This window comes from Pelodiscus sinensis, chromosome 7, assembly GCF_049634645.1.
Source record: "Pelodiscus sinensis isolate JC-2024 chromosome 7, ASM4963464v1, whole genome shotgun sequence".
NCBI lineage: Eukaryota > Metazoa > Chordata > Testudines > Trionychidae > Pelodiscus > Pelodiscus sinensis.
In genome coordinates, this window is record NC_134717.1 from 11,962,797 (window position 1) to 11,982,027 (window position 19,231).

General features: G+C 44.9%; 2 protein-coding genes across 2 annotated transcripts in view; both read right to left on the reverse strand.

The window, feature by feature from the left end:
• Nucleotides 1-6,802, reverse strand: part of LMLN (leishmanolysin like peptidase) — a 28,291-nt gene extending 21,489 nt beyond the window's left edge. Inside the window, exons 1-6 of the mRNA XM_075933185.1 lie at nt 6,636-6,802; nt 5,046-5,143; nt 4,938-4,968; nt 4,456-4,538; nt 3,729-3,846; nt 2,543-2,721 (exon numbers count right to left, since the gene is read on the reverse strand). Coding sequence (XP_075789300.1) covers nt 2,543-2,721; nt 3,729-3,846; nt 4,456-4,538; nt 4,938-4,968; nt 5,046-5,143; nt 6,636-6,797 — 671 coding nt within the window. The 5' untranslated portion in view covers nt 6,798-6,802. The remainder of the gene's footprint in view (nt 1-2,542; nt 2,722-3,728; nt 3,847-4,455; nt 4,539-4,937; nt 4,969-5,045; nt 5,144-6,635) is intronic.
• Nucleotides 6,803-12,360: 5,558 nt separating this feature from the next.
• PARP14 (poly(ADP-ribose) polymerase family member 14) overlaps nt 12,361-19,231 on the reverse strand; it is a 30,241-nt gene continuing 23,370 nt past the window's right edge. The window contains exons 15-17 of the mRNA XM_075933190.1: nt 18,091-18,236; nt 16,375-16,549; nt 12,361-14,278 (exon numbers count right to left, since the gene is read on the reverse strand). Coding sequence (XP_075789305.1) covers nt 13,989-14,278; nt 16,375-16,549; nt 18,091-18,236 — 611 coding nt within the window. The 3' untranslated portion in view covers nt 12,361-13,988. The remainder of the gene's footprint in view (nt 14,279-16,374; nt 16,550-18,090; nt 18,237-19,231) is intronic.

A 19,231-nucleotide genomic window follows, 5' to 3' on the forward strand; every position in this document is an offset into this window, starting at 1 on the left:
CCCTGTACCTTGTGGTTTGATTAGATCATCTCAATCTATCATGCAGTCATTTTAGACCCTTTCCTGAACCTGGGTCTGTATCTGTGGGGAGTGTCTTTTTTAATGAGCTGGTAGTACCATGTGCTTTAAACTTATGACCAGTACCAATTACTGTTTTGCAGTCAGTACCTAGCACTAATTACTGGTCTACATCTGGTCCATTACCTATTAGTGTTTTGCACTCTCAGCCCTGTTATGTGTCAAGTTCTGTGAGCAGGGGCCTCTTGCCGCACAGCTTAGCTTTGCTTTATATTAGCCATGTTTTGTCTGTTGTTAGCTAGGCTTCAGGTCTAAAACCAAGCCTGTGATACATGGGCTTATGTTTTAGGCCTTCATCTTTCTACACCATTTAAATTAGCAAAAGTTTTTCCATTTACCTCAATAGATGCTTTCTCCATTATGCATATTAAGGAAGGAGATTTAGCTTGGATTCCGAATTTCCCAGCTTCTCTAGAGTTCAGTGTTTGTTGTTGTTGTGGATTTTTGTGGGTTAAGAACAACATTTAGGCTAATTTAATAAATACTGAAAATGTTTCTGTTGTCATAATTTATACTTGAAAAAATATTTAAGGAAAATATTTTGTTTTGCAAAATCTCAAAGTGGACTTCATGACTACTGACCAACAAAGAGAAAGAAATGAGAATGAATGTTTTCTTAAAGTGTAACCTATCAGCACTACCTGTTCCACTGCAGTAGAGTCATTTGAAGGCCAGAAAGAACCATCTAGTCTGACCTCCAAGCTACCAACATCATCCAACATCCACATGCGAAACTCAACAGCTGAAATTAGACCTACATATTACAGGTCACAGGAGACTGAATTGTTATATGCTATAAGTAGAGAATAAGAGGAAATGAAGTGAACCAATGCCTGGAAAAAATATATATGCACTTGGATCATACTGCAAATGATGTGCAACACTGCAGCAGAGGAAGTTACAAGCCTCCAAAGTCACTGGCAATCTGACCTGGGGGGAAATTCCTTTTTAAACCTACATATGGCAGTCAATTAGAGCATGAGCATGTGAGCAAAAGGGAGCCAGCTGAACTTAGAAAGAGAATGTTCAGAGCTACATCAGGCACCACCCCACCACAGCCAGTGTCCCATCTCCCATTGTGACCATCTCTGATGCTTCAGTGGAAGGAAACCAAAAACCCAGAATACTTAGTCTTCAGTGTAAGTCCCTTCCTGACCACTGCAGGTGACCTGAAGCCCTGAAGCATGAGATTTTAGGAACATAAGAAATAAACAAACTACAGGCAGTCCCCGGGTTACGTACAAGATAGGGACTGTAGGTTTGTTCTTAAGTTGAATCTGTATGTAAGTCGGAACTGGCGTCCAGATTCAGCGGCTGCTGAAACTGACCGCCAGTTCTGACTTACATACAGAATCAACTTAAGAACCCCAGGCGTCCCCAAGTCAGCTGCTGCTGAAACTGATCAGCAGCTGATTCCAGGAAGCCCGGGGCAGAGCAACTCTGCCTCGGGCTTCCTGTAGTCAGCGCTGGTCAGTTTCAGCAGAAGCTGACTTGGGGATGCCTGGGGCAGAGCAGCTGGGGTGCTGCTGGGTTGCTCCAGTAGCGCCGCTCCTCGGTGCTACTGGACCAACCCAGCAGCACCCCATCTGCTCTGCCCCAGGCGTCCTGATTCAGCCGCTGCTAAAACTGACCAGCAGCGGCTGAATCAGGACCTGGGGCAGAGCATCTGGGGTGCTGCCGGGTTGGTCCAGTAGTGCCCAGAGCGGCGCTGCAGGACCAATCGGCAGCACCCCAGCTGCTCTGCCCCAGGGTCCAAAACAAAAGCCTGGTCTTCTGGGAGGGGGGCACACTAGCTGCGCCCCCTCCCCAGCAGACCAGGGACACGGGGAGCAGAGCCGCAGCGGCAGCGGGGTGCCACGCCTCTGAGGCTTTGCTCTGGGAAAGCCTCAGAGGCGCGGGACCCCGCCGCGGCTGCCGCTTCAGTCCCGGTGCCTGTGGTCTGCTGGGGACGGTCCCCAGCTGCTCTGTCCCAGGGTCCAAAACAAAAGCCTGGTCTGCTGGGGGGGGGGGGGGGCACACTAGCTGCGCCCCCCCCCCCAGCAGACCAGGGACACGGGGAGCAGAGCCGCAGCGGCAGCGGGGTGCCGCGCCTCTGAGGCTTTGCTCTGGGAAAGCCTCAGAGGCGCGGGACTGAAGCCGCAGGGAACCAGAAGCGCGGGAACCAGCCCGGTGCCCCTGGTCTGCTGGAGACGGTCTCCAGCAGACCAGGGGCACCGGAGCAGCTTACGAACGGGGCTTTCTCGCCCCGGAGCTCGCAGGTAGCAATCCGCCACCTCGACCTCCGGGGCGAGAAAGCCCCGTTCGTAAGTGCGGATCCAACATAAGTCGGATCCGCGTAAGTCGGGGACTGCCTGTATCCATTACATTAAGAAATACAGACCTACCTAGTGAGTTCAGCAGTGAGTCCAAAGACACCCCTCCAAAAATATTACTGGAATAAAATTAATCTAGAATAAATTTTTACCTGTCCATTTCTGCTTCCAATTGGCAGTAGGCTGCATATGCAATAATATTTTCCTGGCCACATCTTTCAGTAGTAAGAGCACTAACGTAAAGTACAAAATCAGCATCTCGAACTCCTTCATGGTCTGTTAAGCCAGCAGGTCCACAATGCCATTCATTTTCACTACATGCCCTACATTGCTATGACAATGCAATTAAAACAGGAAAGATACGAAATAATTAGATAAATAACTTGAGTTAGAAATGTAACTGGATTCAAGACTTAGCATTTCTTTGAAGCCAAGTAAAGATTAGAAACCCTACTGTGGATTGGGTGAATACACTAAGGTCAACGTTTTTAAAAGTTATTGGTGACTTTGGTTCCTGAGTTTGAGTGTCCAACAGGAAATGTACTTTATAAAAAGGCCTTATTTTCAGAGGATAAGTAGTCAGCATTTTCAGAGTCAGATCTTTTATTGGTGTCTCCAAGTTGCACACCCAAAAACTGATGCACCTACCTCACTAGCGGTTCAGACTGTATTTGACATTAGTCAAATTCATTATGATTCATTATAATGAAATTTAATTATTTTAAAATAAACGGAGTCAAAGTGTTACACGGTTTATTTGAAAAATGGTATTAAGAGTGTAAAGCTACAATGATCAGAACAAATCAGAAAAGTACTAATAATGTATTTTAGTATGAATCAAAATGCCTACGAAAATATACGGTGTCAATATGTTTTCAGTGGAATATCTGGGTGGTAGAGGACTTCAAAACTGGATCCTATGATTGTAAATTCATTCTAGAAAGTTGGATACACTGAATAAATATTATGAAATGGCTTTAGCACTCTGGCAATAGCTGGGGCTTAATATTCAACAATGTCTTTTCTGAACCTATTTTCATTAGTATTTGTATAAATTCTGTCATATAATATAGATACACACTCCATGCCAATGCATTGTAATGCAATTGCAGCTATTTTTGTAAGGCTGAATTCACTGGACTTTTGGCCCTATCATATAATCAGAGAAATTCTGCTATTGTCTCTGATTCTATTGTGTCTTAATGCTCAAGCCTGATCACCTCCGACAAGTACAAGCTACATATAAAAAGCTCACACATATTAATATTAACTTCACTGGTAATCTTCACAAACCATAAAACTTTGAATGCTAAGTAGAAGTCACTTGGTTTGAACTACCTGTAAGTGTTCCTCAGGAACTATAACTGGGCCACATCTTGTGTGTTCTGCACAGGTTCCTCGGCAATATCTATGAGGGTCGCCTTTCTTCTTTAAATACTGGTTTGTTGCACATTGCCTTTAATTAAAGTCAAGAATTATTTTAAAACTGAAAAGGCAAGCTATAAAATAATTCATAGCAGCTAAAGATATGGAAATAAATAGATGCTACATACGAACGGCCATACTGAGTTAGATCAAAGGTCCATCTAGCACAGTATCCTAACTTCTGACAGTGGCCAATGCTAGGTGCCCCCAGAGGGAATTAACAGAACAGGTAATCAAGTGATCCTACCCATCACCCATTCTCAGCTTCTGGCAAACAGAGGTTAGGGACACTATTCCTACCCATCCTGGCTAATAGCCATTGGTGGACCTATCTTCCATGAATTTTTATAGCTCTATCTTGAACCCAGTTAAAGTCCCAGCCTTCACAACATCCTCTGGCAAAGAGTTCCACAGGTTGATGGTACACTGCATAAAGAAGTACTTCCCTTTGTTTTAAACCTGCTATCTATTAAAATTACAATACTATTACTAAAGCCTTCCACGGTTATACTGTATGAAAAATATTACTTGCAAGAAGTTATTACTTTTCCACTATAGTATAAAACATTGTTCCACATTAATATTAAAGTCCACTCAAAACTATTTTAAATATTTATATATCGAACAAATTTTCACTCACCTGCTTAATGAAATAGTACCTGTTGGTTTGCGAACTTGAAAAGTCTTCTCCAAATAAGAAATAGCTTGTGGAAAAAGTTTGTTCTAAATTTAATGAAAACAAAAATACAAACAGTGGTTTCCTTGTTGCAATACAATTACAGATGCATGCTAGGAGCACTAACTCTCAAATAATAGGGCATTTGTTAAACATGAATGTACAGCAGTGGAATGTATAGCCTGACATGAAGACTTGCTGACTTAAATGCAGCTAAGCATAATAGGGCATGGCAGTCTCTGCAATAACATTGACAGTAACATACAGGTTATGCTGAAAGATCCCAAAGTGTTTTACAAACTATACACAAAATGCTATTGGCCACCAGACATTTTTTGAACAAAAAATAACAGACAACTCATGTACAGTACATTGTGGAATAGCTTCTGGGATAGCAAAATGCCATATATACAAACAAAGAGAAAGGGAAAACAAGTGTAACATACTTTTATAAGGTGTCGTTTCTCAGGAAGCAAACTAGAAAAAAAATGAAATATTTTAATATAATATATTTTTACATTTCAAAACTGTAGAAAAACATCAGATCTACTTACTCCTCAACACTTCTGTCATATATAGTCTTAATTCTCAGTTTTTGATCAACATTTCTCTTGAGAACATGATTTTCTTTAAGATAAACTTTGTAGACAACCTGATAAAAACCAGAGCAGAGAAGGTAATTTGACAGGTTATATTTACATTTCTAAATGACAGGTATTTACAAATTCTGAATGCTCCCATATTGGAAAGACTTTTGATTTAAAATAAAATAATCATTCTCACCTTTCTATTCGGAGGTCACTTAGTACTCTAGACAGCATCCCAAAAGTCAATGTATTTACTTCCACATACATCTCTCCCGTTATCTCCTCTTACTTGTATTTATTATAAATTGACTAAAATAGCCTGAATTTTTTTAAAGAGTTTCATAAGCGGCTAAACATGTAATTTTGACTACAGCAGAAGCCCTGTCCATTTACTCTCTTGAATTTCTGGTTATTTCCAGAAAGCTAATTCAAACATCTTCAGCAAGGATCCAACAGATTACAACCAATGCATGTAACTCTGAAAAGTCATAATAAATAAGCAGTTTTCTTTGCAACACATTATTTTAGAATGATCTTGTTATTTTACATCTGTTTGCTTTAGTTTGGGGTAACTTTACAGAGCTTCGCTGAGCCATTTTACAAAACTCTGGCATTAGTGAGATACTGACACCTCTCACTGGAGTGCTATTACCCTCCAACATCCTTCCACTACCTGACTCCTAACATAGATACCTATGAAACCTACTAGGGATGGGAAAGGTTAACTGGTAAGCATCACCCTTAACGTGGGGTGCCCTGTGTGTAATGGGTTGGGAGGGGCATGGGATGCCCTGTTTACAGCATCAGGATGGAGCAGGGAGTAGGTATGGGGTGCCCTTTCTGTAAAGAGGTGGTGGAGGGATGAAGAGAGGTGAAGGGGGGAACACAGTGTTCTCTTTGTAACACTGTGAGAAGGGAGGAGACTGTGTTTAACCAAATTACACCAGATTTTACATCCCTACAACCCACCCACACACTTCAGTAGCCTGGTCCTCACTTCTCCCATCCTTTGACATATCCTCCTTACCCCATGCCACCCGTGCCCCTCTTCGCCCCATATGACACCAGGCTGCTCTGATATCCCCATATCCCATCCCTTACACCACCTTCCTCTCTGTCTGTATGCAGCGAGCACCCCAAACCCCGACCCAACCCTTACAAAGAGGGCACCCCAAGCTCCTCCCCCCCACACACAGGGCACCCCAAGCCCCTCCCCCCACGCACAGGGCACCCCATACACCTCCCCCCCCACGCACAGGGCACCCCAAGCTCCTCCCCCCCCACGCACAGGGCACCCCAAGCCCCTCCCCCCCCACACACAGGGCACCCCAAGCCCCTCCCCCCCCACGCACAGGGCACTCCATACACCTCCCCCCCCACACACAGGGCACCCCAAGCCCCTCCCCCCCCACACACAGGGCACCCCAAGCCCCTCCCCCCCCACGCACAGGGCACCCCAAGCCCCTCCCCCCACGCACAGGGCACCCCCCCCCCGCTGGCCTCCCACGTCACGCAGCCCCTGCAAACCCCGCCTAGGCCCGGGCGCCCCGCCCTCACCTCTCCGTCGCCGGGAACCCGGTGGTGACAACTGGCGGCGGCGGGGGTCGGGCTGCAGCCCAGCAGGAGCAGCGCAGCAGCGAGGGCGGAGAGCGGCGGCGGCCGGCCCCTGCCCCAGCCCCAGCCCCAGCCCCAGCCCCGGCTGCGGGGCTCGGCCGCCATCTTCCGCCGCGTCTCCATGGAGCGAGTGAGTGGCAGCGCGTTTCGTCCCAAGCAGCCAACCGCGAGCAGGAGAAGGCGGGGCGCTGCCGAGAGAAGCGGCTGATTGGCTGTTATGGGCGATACCCAGGGGGCGGGGTAGACGCGGGAGCTGCTTTGGGCTGGGCTGAGTAGAGCTGCGAGGGGCTGGACTAGGCAGGGCAGGGCTGGGCGAGGCTAGGCTGGGACAGGCCAGGGGAGCCTGGGCTGGCTAGTCCAGCTCTAGACTGGGTAGGTCTGGACTAAGGTGGGCTGGCTAGTCCAGGCTGAGGTGGACTAGATTAGGCTGGGCTGCATTCAGCTGGGCAGGGCAGGGCAGGTCCCTGGCTGGGTGCTCCAGGTTGAGATGAGCTGGGCAGGAGTAGACTTGGGTGGGCAGGACAGTCGGGGCTGACCTCTTTGGAGTGATGCTGAGGGATGAGGAAAGCAGGAAGGCCTGCAGGGGATTGGCTTGACTAATAAGGTGGTTGGCAAGTCCCTTACTGAGCGAGCTGGGAATCTCCACCAGTAACTCTGTGGCCTGCCAGGTGGTGGAAATCAGGCTTTTATGCATTGTCTGATACATTGCCCTGCCCTGCGCAAGCCTGACCAGCCCTTATTTTGACACTTGCTTTGCATGCATGGCATGGTCATCAGGTAACTCCTGAATTATGAGCTTCAGAAGCACAGACTTTCAGTGAACTAAGGACTTTACTAATGCAGCAGGCAGAAGAAAGGCAAACACACAGGGGCTGCATCTAGACTGGCATGATTTTGTGCAAATACTTTTAACGGAAAAGTTTTTCTGTTAAAAGTATTTGCGCAAGAGAGCGTCTACACTGGCATATGCTTTTGCGCAAAAGCACCCGTGCCAGTGTAGACACACTCTTGCTCAAAAAAGCTCCGATGGCCATTTTAGCCATCGGGTTTTCTTGCGCAAAAAATTAACATTGCTGTCTACACTGGCCTCTTGTGCAAGAATACTTGCGCAAGAGGGCTTACTCTGATGCTCCCGCCCAGAGATATTTGCACAAGAAGCACTGATTTTGTACATTATAATGTGTAGACAGGCGGCAAGATTTTGTGCAAAATCTTGCCAATGTAGACACAATTTATTTTAATTATGATTTAAATCAGCGAGCAGAACACCCTGATTTAAATAATTGATTTTAATCATATTTTGGTTATTTCCCTAAAGAAAAGTTGATTCTCTTTGGAAAGCATTAAAAGATATTGATTTGCAACCAAATATAGCCTTTACACTGAATCTGGTGCTTCTTTTTGCTATCCAGAAGGATACGTTACATCTATACACATTTATTTAAGCCATTACATTGCTTAACTTATGTTTATTCTAGTTCTAGTGTAGACTCTGCTGCAGCCCTAGGCATAACTAACAGTGTGAACCAAAGGCTTTGAACCAGAATTGGCCTGGTCTAGGCAAAATAATAACATACTGGTACCGAGTAATAACATACTAATAGCCAAGTAAGCACATTCCTGACCTGAGAGGATGGTACAGGAACACCTAGAGGTATTATGTAACTGCATAAGCACATTTCTAGGAGAAGGTACAGGAACACACTGATCCCAAGTAAAATAAAGATGGACTGACAAGATAAAAATGGGGATGTTTTATTCAAACTAGTACAAGCCAGGACATGTATAAGTGTGTTACCTAACCACATCAGGAGTGTAATATGCAACTTATTTCTATCAATATATAAAAGGAGAAATCAGAAGTGGAGCTCTTTTGTCCAGCTTGGAAGACAGCCTGAGCTGGTCCATCGTCATAGACATGTTTTAGTGTACCTGTAGCTCTTATAGCACAGGTGGGCAATTATTTTGGAAGGGGGAGCCACTTCACAAATTTTGGAAGTGGTCTTGAGCTGACCTGGAAGGGGCAGAGCCTCCGGCAGAAGTGGTGGGGTTGAGAGCTATCCTGCTGGGTATGGTGACCTTATTTTCTGAACCAGCTGCAGCTAGTAAGAACAGTTTAATTTAAATTATGAAAGAGATGAAGTGTTTTAACTTTCTCATGTTCGTTTACCAAACTCATTTTAAATAAAGTAAAATATTATGTCCAGCACAAAAGATTTCAATATTTTCTTTATTTATGGGAAGGTGGGGAACCCTTTTTGGGTCTGGGGTCACTGGTCCACAAAAAAATCAGTTGGGGATCACACAAGTGAGAAGAAAAAAAACTCCTCCAACCCCCCCCAACACTTACTTATGTGGCCCCAACTGAGACACCTCACTCCTCCGGTGCCCCAACATCACGGGGTAAGGAGAAGGGAGAAACTGAGGTCCAGGGCTTCCCATAGACCAGATTTACTTTTCTTGGGTTCTAGAGTTAGTGGATTTTACTGACCTTCTTAGACTCTGGGGTGGGGACAAAAATGAGGGGTTCAGTGCACGAGACAGGGCTGCCAGCAAGTAGAATAGGAATGGGATGCAGTATCTGGGAGGGAGCTTGGGTGCAGAAGCAGGCTGGGAGTATGGTGTCTGGCCAGGTGGAAGGAGCAGGAACAAGGGAGGGTGCAGTGTGTGGCCAGGAGAGAGGGTGCAAGAACAAGGGAGGATGTCAGAGCAAGCTGGGGGTGCTGGGTCTTGGAGGGGGAGGAAAGTGACGGGATTGGGGTGGGAGGTCTGGCCATGAGGGGGAACCTTACCTGGCTTAGTTCCCCCTTGTCACAACCTTTGCAGCCATGCTGTCCCGGAGGAAGGCCTCGCTGCTGCGGCCATGCAGTCCCGGAGGCCAGAAACACTGCTGTCGTGGCCGTGCTGCCTACCTCTGGGGCCAGCAGCCACAGGCTGCCCCAGAGGTGCTACGGCCCAGGGCCGGCCCCGAGGGCACCACTGCCGCGGCCACGTGGCTTGGGGCAGGCCCCAGAGGCATCACAGCCAGGCGGCCCCAGGCCGCTCCAGAGACTGAAGGCGCTGCTACCAGCTACCACAGCCATGCAGTCTGGGGCCACCCATGCAGGTGCTGTGGCAGCGGCGCCTCAAGCCTCCGGGGCCAGCCCCAGACTGCATGGCCCTGGTATCAGCGCCTCCGGAGTGGTCCTGTTCAGGAGCCTCAGCCCCAGCACTGCCTCTCTAGCAGCAGTGCAGGGGGTGGAGGAGCAGGGTTGAGCTTCTCCCCCCCAACCCCAGGGGGGGCCTGTAATTAGGGGGTGGGACCTGTAATTGCCTCATGGGCTGGATCAAAGCCTAAGGCAGGCCAAATCTGGCCCACTGAGAGGCTTTTGCCCACCCTGTATTAAAAAGTACTGGTACGTCCTGTGGAAAGCCTGTATGTGTTGTACACTACAGCTACTGTACCATATGCCTCCTAAGAGTTACACTGTAATCCAGCAGGCTCATCTCTTTGATGGGATTCTGGGAGAGGGTGTATTTAAGCTACTGGGGTCAGCAGTGGTTTTGGGGCCTGAGAATGTGGGCTTCCATTTCCATGAAGGAGTAACAGACTGTGAGTCTATGCACAGGAAATGAACTAGTGAGGCCCAGAACAGGAAACAGTGCAGCAGTCTTTTGAGACCCAAGGAAGCTTAAAACAGCTGGGATCCAAAGACTGGGATTCCCACACAGCAATATGGAGAGCAGCCAATATGGTTTTTTTCCCTTTTTTTGTGATGTGCCAGTTACACATTGCTCTATAAATAAAAAAAGATCATTTTACTATGTTAGAAAAGATGGAGACTCTGAACCTGATGGTCCCCTCATGTTGCTCTTTGGGTATGTCTACACTAGCCCCCTAGTTCGAACTAGGGAGGCTAATGTCGGCATTCGACGTTGCAAATTAAGCCTGGGATTTAAATATCCCACGCTTGATTTGCATCTTCCCGGTCGCCATTTTTTAAATTTACAAGTTCCGACTAACTGTCCGCGTCTACATGTGTCAGGGACCCGGTAGTTCGAAATAAAGCCCTAAATCGAACTACCTGTTAAACCTCATTCCAGGAGGAATAACAGGTAGTTTGAACTAGGGCTTTATTTCGAACTACCGGGTCCCTGCCATGTGTAGACGCAGACAGTTAGTCCGGACTTGTAAATTTAAAAAATGGCGACCGGTTGGAAAGATGCAAATCAAGCGTGGGATATTTAAATCCCGGGCTTGATTTGCAACTTCAAATGCCTACATTAGCCTCCCTAGTTCAAACTAGAGGGCTAGTGTAGACATACCATTTCTTACCACAACAGTGTGGGGATGTTCTTGTGGTTCTGCTGTAAAAAAAACCTCATCACTAGAGTAAATCTTTGGTACATCCGCAGCGGTTCTCTAGCAATCTTAAGGAGCAATGCAGTATTTTAACAGTTTCTTCAAAGGACCAATACAATAGAGCTTCATAAAATCCCTAGTGTACTGCCAAGGAAATATTGACCATGGTCTCTGGGAAGCATTATTCACTTTGATGGAGAGCTTCTGCACCAGCTCAGGGGAGAAAACTAATGGCAAAGAAGAGAGCCAGTTTTGTAAACTGTCCTCATCTCTTCAAAGGTGATGAAAAGTATCAGTCAATTCCTGTTCAGCAAAACATTTAAGCTTGTACTCAGTGCATTACTGGATTGGGGCAGATATGCACAGTGCTCTCAAATACACAAAATGAATACACCGAATAAAGAGACTATTGTCTCCAAATTCTTTCAATAATAGCCAGTCTATATATATATATAACTTATAGCAGATAAAAACGTTTAAAGTTTCATTGTTAATTGATTGTGTCTCTAGTATAGGACTGGGAAAAATATGGACCGCAGGCCAGATGCAGCTGGCCAAGCCACTGGATCCGACCTGCAGGCGCAACAGGAACCTCAGTCATGCCCCTGCATGCCATTCAGAAAAGCACTATTTGTCTGTGAACAGCTGTGAGCCCATGCGGAGGGGAAGAGAGAGGCTTTGCATGCTGCCCTAGCCCTCAGCACAATCTTGCAGCTCCCATTAGATGGAAACCATCCAAAGGGAGTTGCCTATTTGAAGAACAGCAAGCTAAGTACCCCTCCTTCCTTGCCCTTGGGCTTTCAGCTGTTGACAGATGCACATGGTCCCTCAGCTGGAGCTCTGGGCGACCTAACGGAACACGGAAGAGTCACCCAGGTAAGCATCTCCTGACTAGAGCCCACCTCTGGCACCTCAGCCCCTTTCTCTCTCCAACCCTTTACTCCCCCATTCCTGCCTTCCTACCTCACATAACACAAACCCTCTGCCCTCCCTCCTGCACTCTAATTCCCTGCCCCAGGTCACAACCCCCTCCTACTCTAGGTCACAACCCAACCACTGCATCCTCTCCTATACAGTCCCCGGCCCCAGATCACAACCCCCTTCCTTCACCCAAAATCCTTCCCAGATCCCCCACCCCTCTGCCTTACCCCAAGCTTCCTTCTGCTCCAGCCTGCATCCTAGTCCTCGCACCTCTTCCATTAATATCATGGAAGAGTGTGGCCCTTGACCACTTACCAAATTCTTGGAGTGGCCCCCCATCACAAATTATTGTCCACCTCTGCTCTAGTAGTTGTATGACGAATGACTTCATAATACACCATTAACTAGTCAGAATAACTGACAGCTTTATTGAGGAAATCATAAATAAGACCTTGTGATATGAGTGGCAGCATCAGAAGTTAATATCACTGTCATCATGAATGTAACTAATTTTCAGAAGTCCAAATATTGCAATAGACCAGCTCTGTAATGCTTAGCAAAGTAATTTATCAGTAGGTAGTTTTTCAAGCATTTTCTATATTTCAGTAATTTAACACATGCCCAGTGGTTACCATCTATACAAGGTTATATTTTTATAGAAAAATGGCTTATGCTCAAGACTGTCTAGAAAGAATGCCAGCCATTTCTACATGATGATCATTATGAATATTCCAAAAAGTCTGATTTTATACTTTTGTGTTTTGATTCTGCAGGATGCTGAAAAAAAAGGGGGGGGGGAAGTTGGCACTCTGTGAGGCACCTGGAAAGAAAGGCATCTGGATAATACAGAGAAACGAGCAGAATTATAACCATATAGATGGAAGCACTAGTATCTGAGAAATGAAAAATGGGGCAAAAGTAATCTACTGAATGCAACTACTGTAATATGCTTATATTTTTGCAATTTCCTTGAAATGTAAGCTTACCAGGAGCAGGAGTTTGCTGACATATTAAGAGGTATATTGGGGAAAAAACTAAGATCAAGGCTCTGTGTGATGGGGTGTCTGCCCTGCACTGGCCCTTTAAGAGTTAAAACCCAGTCTTAGGAGATGGCTGAGAACACAGAGCCTACAGTTGAGGCAGAGACAGCCAATTAGGGGCCAGTGGTGGGCTGTATAGATATGAGCTCCTAGAGGAAGGAGAACAGACACTCTTGCTGGAGAGCAGGAGGGACCTTGCTGGGGAGCTTTGGCCTATCCTCACTCCCAGGCTGCAAGGCCTAGAGTACTAGGGCTGCAGGGAAACAGCCAGGATAGGAAAAGGCAGCAGGTCCACACCTCCTTGCCAAGGATGAGTGGCCATTTCAGACTGTGGTTTGTCCCGGAGGTAAGGGGCTAGATGAGGACTGGCAGTGAGTCACTGAGGCAAGATAGGTATAGGGGGATTGGGAGGAAAGACCCCAGTGTGCAGGGGCACTGACCTAGGACAGTATGAGGAGGAAAAGGCACTGTGGGCAGGAAGGAACGTGGGGCTGAACCAGCAGAAGGCCTGCAACAGAGGCTGGGACACCGACCAGCAGTGGGTTCTCTGAGATAGGAGAGCTGATTCCCGAGTGCCCAACTGGAGGCACCGTGGTGGTGAGTGCTCGCCCCGTGACAATCTCCAGCTTGTGGCACATGTTTGAAGGTTTGAGAGACACTCTCTCTCTGTCGGTTATTCAGTGCCTTATGATGTGTGACTGGGAACAGTATCCTTATTGGTATGCCAGCCTCTGTCATAAGTATTGAAACAAGGGTTGCAGGAGGTGCTGTAGTACCCTCTGATTTGAAGTGGTTTCCATCATGTACAACACTCCCACTATACAAATTGTTCCAGCATCCCTGGAGCCAGTTTATTTTAGCTGGAGGGCAACAAAAAAAAGTCACATCCAACAGCCCTTGTTATTAAAATTTCTGGTTACAAAATTATCCTTGCAGTATTCACAAAGTTAAGGCACCCAAAAAATCTCTTCCATTATTATTAAAAAATAAATCTTATCTTTTAAAGGTAATAAGGTATTCTGGATATGCTTGAATGTCATTAAATATGACAAACATTGATGGACGAACCATGTTGTCAGTCACACTGTCATAGAGGTCAGTAGGATCTGCAATGTTTTTTGGTGGCGGTGTGATGAGTCCTCCTCTTCCCTGGCAATACATGCCAGTGAGAACTCGAGCAAGGTACACATATTTTCTGCCAGTCCCATCAGGTCTGGAGTATGTATCCTGTGCAGAATAACTGGCATCAACAGCAAAATAGGTTCCATTTCCAATGGCTGCAGCTGTGATCAGAAAGACAAAGATATGAAAACTTCTTAAAGAACAAGACTTTCATTTTTATGTAACTTCTAAAATGTGCAACCTTTTCTTCTATCTGTGAAAAAGGATCATTTGAGATTAAAATTAAGAGTTTGACAGCTTTGTTCCAGCCTCACTTGGAATAGGGACTTTTACCAAAATATCAATCATGAGTTTATTGAGATGATCACTGAGTGACTCATGCAGACTTCCATTGCCTTTTCTTATGGGGAAGATTGTTAAACTGTTTTTCTCTGTAATCATTGTATAGTTTTCTATCTAACAAATGGCAAACATTTAGAATTTTTTAATTGTAAGATTACATAACTAATTATATTTTTCTAATTATTCTTCGCAGGAGGCAAAGGAGTCATGGACCTTCACTTGGGACCTATTTCTCTTTTCTGAAAGTGGGAGAGAACTTCTGATGCAAATAGTCAAAAATTAGGCAAGGAATTGAATCCTGTTGCTAAAGATTTTCTTTCCTCACCCTCTCTGTTCTTTGCTGTTCATCACACCTGTCCATTGTGTCATGTCTCAGATTGTCCCTGATCCTGCAAAGTATATATTTTCTGAGTACAGTAAACTTCCGATAATCCGGCACCTTTAGGACCCAGGGGGTGCCGGATGATTAGATATGCTGGTACCCGGAGTACCGGAAGGGGGGCTATCAGGGGCCTGGGGTGGGATCGGCGGGGAACTGCGCAGCGTGGGTGAGGGCAGCGCTGCGGTACCAACCTGGCAGCACCCCAGCTGCTCTGCCCCCAGCTTCCCCAAGTCCACTATTGCTGAAACTGACCAGTGGCGGACTTGGGAAAGCTGGGGGGCAGAGCAGCTCCAATTGTCCGGCTTGCTGGAGCACTTCCGGGTGCCAGTTGGTGCCGGACTATCGGGAGTGCCGGATCACTGGATTCTAGACAATTGGAGTTTTACTGTAATCTGACTGAGTTCAATGCTTACATCTAAGTAATAGTACGAGTCTTTGCAGAAGCAGGGCCTCAGATATTGTATGTAGGACAGAGACTGTCTCTGGATATTACAAAAGAAAACAACTGCATGTCCATGTTAGAAGTTCTGGATAAAACAGGATTCAAAGCCAGTGCAGAACATATTCAATTTATATTTAACAGAGCTATCCATCACACTTAGTTAAAGAGGAAGAATATATCTATTAAATGAAAATTAATTTAACTCTTGTGAAAAGTGCCAGATTGACTGGTGTCACGTGATAATCCCCAAGAACAGATACAGCACAAGCAGCAGTGACCAGACACCTCTCCATACTGCTCAGCCAATTTGCCTCATCTAATCTAAAGGCACCACTTTCCAGGTGTGAAAGATAATTCATTTTGTCTCCATGTCAATTCACTCTGCAGTATTGAATGTTGACAAGGAAGCCATACAGGGCCATTCTGATTAACAGTTTTTGTGAGCTAGATAATACATTTCACAATTATCAACTTTAACAAAGGCCACCAAAGTTTTAAATTATTTTAGATTTGCAAAGTACACTGAGCTCTCTGTACTAATTTGCAGTTGATATTGTACATGGGCTAAAAGATTACCACTTGACATTGATAAACTCCTTAGTCTTAATCACAATTTATAATTTTTAGACAAAAACACAGCACAAATAAACTGAAAATAAAAGCCTAGAAATTAACGAATAATGAAATCACGTTAACTGGCTAGACTTAAAAATCCTCCAAAACATAAGAAAAGCCTTTGGCTTGAGGAATGATCTGTCTGATAAAACTAACCAGCTGCATAGTTCAGAGACTATACCAGCACTGGTATATTGGAACTCATTAGCAAGACATTTCAATAACTGAATACAATAGTGAACTTCAGAACTTGGACAGATGTTTTCATATGCTCACAGCATGCACAGAAGAACCTAGTAGGTCATCTAAACCTTCCTTCCTTCCAGGCAGAATTAGTCCCTATATTTACAAATTCTTTGTCTTTTTCTCTGACCTCATGCCTCACCATGCACTGTGCATATGACACCATTATCTTACCTATTTCATATTCACCCATTCCCTATTTAAAAATTAACATGCTTTAAATAATAATTTACCATTCTTTCCAGCAAAACCACGATTAAACCCATTGTAATTAATTGTGCTCAGTGAGGAACTAATTGTTCCATGGAATAGGAGCATCTCATTGTTTGTGTTGCCATTCTTTTTGTCTAGAGACTGTTTTTTGATTTGGTAGGTCTGCCACAGGTAAGGATTTTGTACTCGTTCAATCTGTAAAGTTAGAAAATGAAGCACATCAGTATCGATGATGACAGCAAAGAAGTCATGAAGAACAAATATAAATTATCTAGTTTTCAGATCACTCTGCCCATGTAGTATCTAGTTAGAGTTGGGACACTAGAAATACAGACATTATACAATTGGGAATAGTGATAGAAATGTAGCCGTGTTAGTCTGGGGTAGTTGAAGCAAAATGCAGGACAATGTAGCACTTTAAAGACTAACATGATGGTTTATTAGATGATGAGCTTTCGTGGGCCAGACCCACTTCCTCAGATCACAAAGAGAAAACAGTTTCTTGCCACTTTAACCAGAAAGGACACTCTCTAAATGACTTAGCCACCTGCATTCTGCTACAAAGACCTTTTACATCTGCACTTGAAAGGGAATCCTCTGAACTGTCATTCATGTTAAAATTCAACACTTGCCAACAAGGACTTAACAAGAATTTGAACTATCTCACCCATTACCAAGACAGTTTCCCCAATTATCACCTGTAATACCATTAACTCACAAACATCCCACTCTCCCTACCTTTAATATCAGCAATTCACAGACACTTACCTTCCTTCCTCTCCCTCCCCGCCCCCCCCTCCCCCGCATCCCCCTTCTGTTCTGCAATGTGATTTGTCCTTTTCATATTTGTTCATTTTTTTAATTGTATCCTTTGGTATATATGGTTGTGACTACTTTCTTCCACTATTTGATCTGAGGAAGTGGGTCTGGCCCACGAAAGCTCATCATCTAATAAACCATCTTGTTAGTCTTTAAAGTGCTACATTGTCCTGCATTTTATACAATTGGGAGTGTGTCTGGGAACTGGAGACCAAGATTGGGGCCAGAGTTAAGGCTAGTGTCAGAGCAGAGCTAGTGTCAGAGCAGGGCTGGTGGTTCTCCCTCCCTCCCCCTCATGAGGCTTGCTCAGGCCCTACCATACATTCCCAAATTATCCTCCAGGCCTCCCAAGGGGCCCCACAGTTTGGGGACACTGATCTAATAGTAGATAGCCACTGTCAGATTCTGTTAGAATGGAAAATGGCCGTAGATGTATGACCTCAGTGTGTAGTGTTGGGGAAATAAAGAACTGAAAGGGGTGATTACAAGTAAATACAGGCAGTCCCCGGGTTACGTACAAGATAGGGACTGTAGGTTTGTTCTTAAGTTGAATTTGTATGTAAGTCAGAACTGGTACATATTGTAGGGGAAACTCCAGCCAAACATTTCTCCAGAGCTCAGTTTTATTCTCCCACACCTCACTTCCCTCAGTCCTTTATTCTCAAGCTGAGGTGTCTGCTGAGAAAAGCTGCTCCGCGTCTCCCTAGTCTGCTGGGGGGAGGGGTGGGCGCTAGCTTCGCGTCTCCCTGGTTTGCTGGGGGGAAACAGCTAGTGCGGGGTTGTCTCACCCCATTTGTAAGTAGGGATCCGATGTAAGTCGGATCCATGTAACCCGGGGACTGCCTGTACTCAATAAATGATGAAAGTTTTTACTTATGTTTTAAATAAAAAACTTCATTCTCTTCATGCTACTTCACCTTTTCTATTTTGAACATAGAGCAGGTTTTTAGAAACTTCATCTGAACATCCTGATATTCTTGCTGGGCTGCATTTAGGGTAACCATTTTGATACGTTCTTGATTCATATCACACCACTCTTTCGGGAGTGTTACTGACTGTCTTTCTGCAAAGTAAACATTTTGTTAATACAAGTAGATATGCCTCTGCTTATATAGGTTTATGCCTTATCAAAAACTGAAAAGAGCACCTATTAGCCAATCATTTCATAATTGATCCTTCCACAAATTCTTTGGCAAGCCTATTTTTCCCATGTATACTCCATGGCTTTTGTAGCACAGATTAGAGTTTCTATTTTACTACCAACCAGAGCTCTCATGGACCAAAAACATTAACTAAAGTAAGGCTTAGAAATATTGGGAAATTGTATTAGTTATTTCTGAACCACTCACTGTTTTCTTCCTAAGTGTACAAACAATGTCAATGGGACAACTCGCACGACTAAGGACAATTTATGTGAGTAAAGACTGGCAAGACTGGAACGTTTATCCTTTATACCATGGAATGGTATTTGCTTCTGGCTTTTACAAGTTTCTATTATATTGGTAATAGGGTTGCCAGGTTTTTTTGCTCAACAACTTTGCCCCTTTTTTTTCGCCCTTCAACAGAATTTTTTCCTGGTTTTTTTGGGGGGATGGGAGGGGGTGTTCGGTATTTTTGTTTCAACCATCTGGCAACCATAATTGGTAAATCAAATGATTGACTGGCAAAGCGAAGAAAGATTACAGCTACAGCTCATTCAGTCTTCTATCAGTAGGAGTATGTCTAGACTACATCCCTTTTTCGATAAAGGGATGTAAATCAGACATATTGATATTGCAAATGAAGCCAGGATTTAAATAACCTGAGCTTCATTTGCATAATGGCAACCGCTGCTTTTTTTTCAAAATGGGGTTTTTTCCTAACTAACCAACCAACGCCCCCCCCCCCCCCCCCGGCAGTTTAGATGGGAATCTTTTGAAAATAAAATCCTTTTTCAAAAGATCCTGTACTTTCAAAAAATGAGGAGTACATAGTTCTTTAAATTTTATATTTTGAAGTGTAATCAGAGTAAGTAAAACAGTCTGAAACCTTAGACACTTGAGCTACAAACTTCTCCCC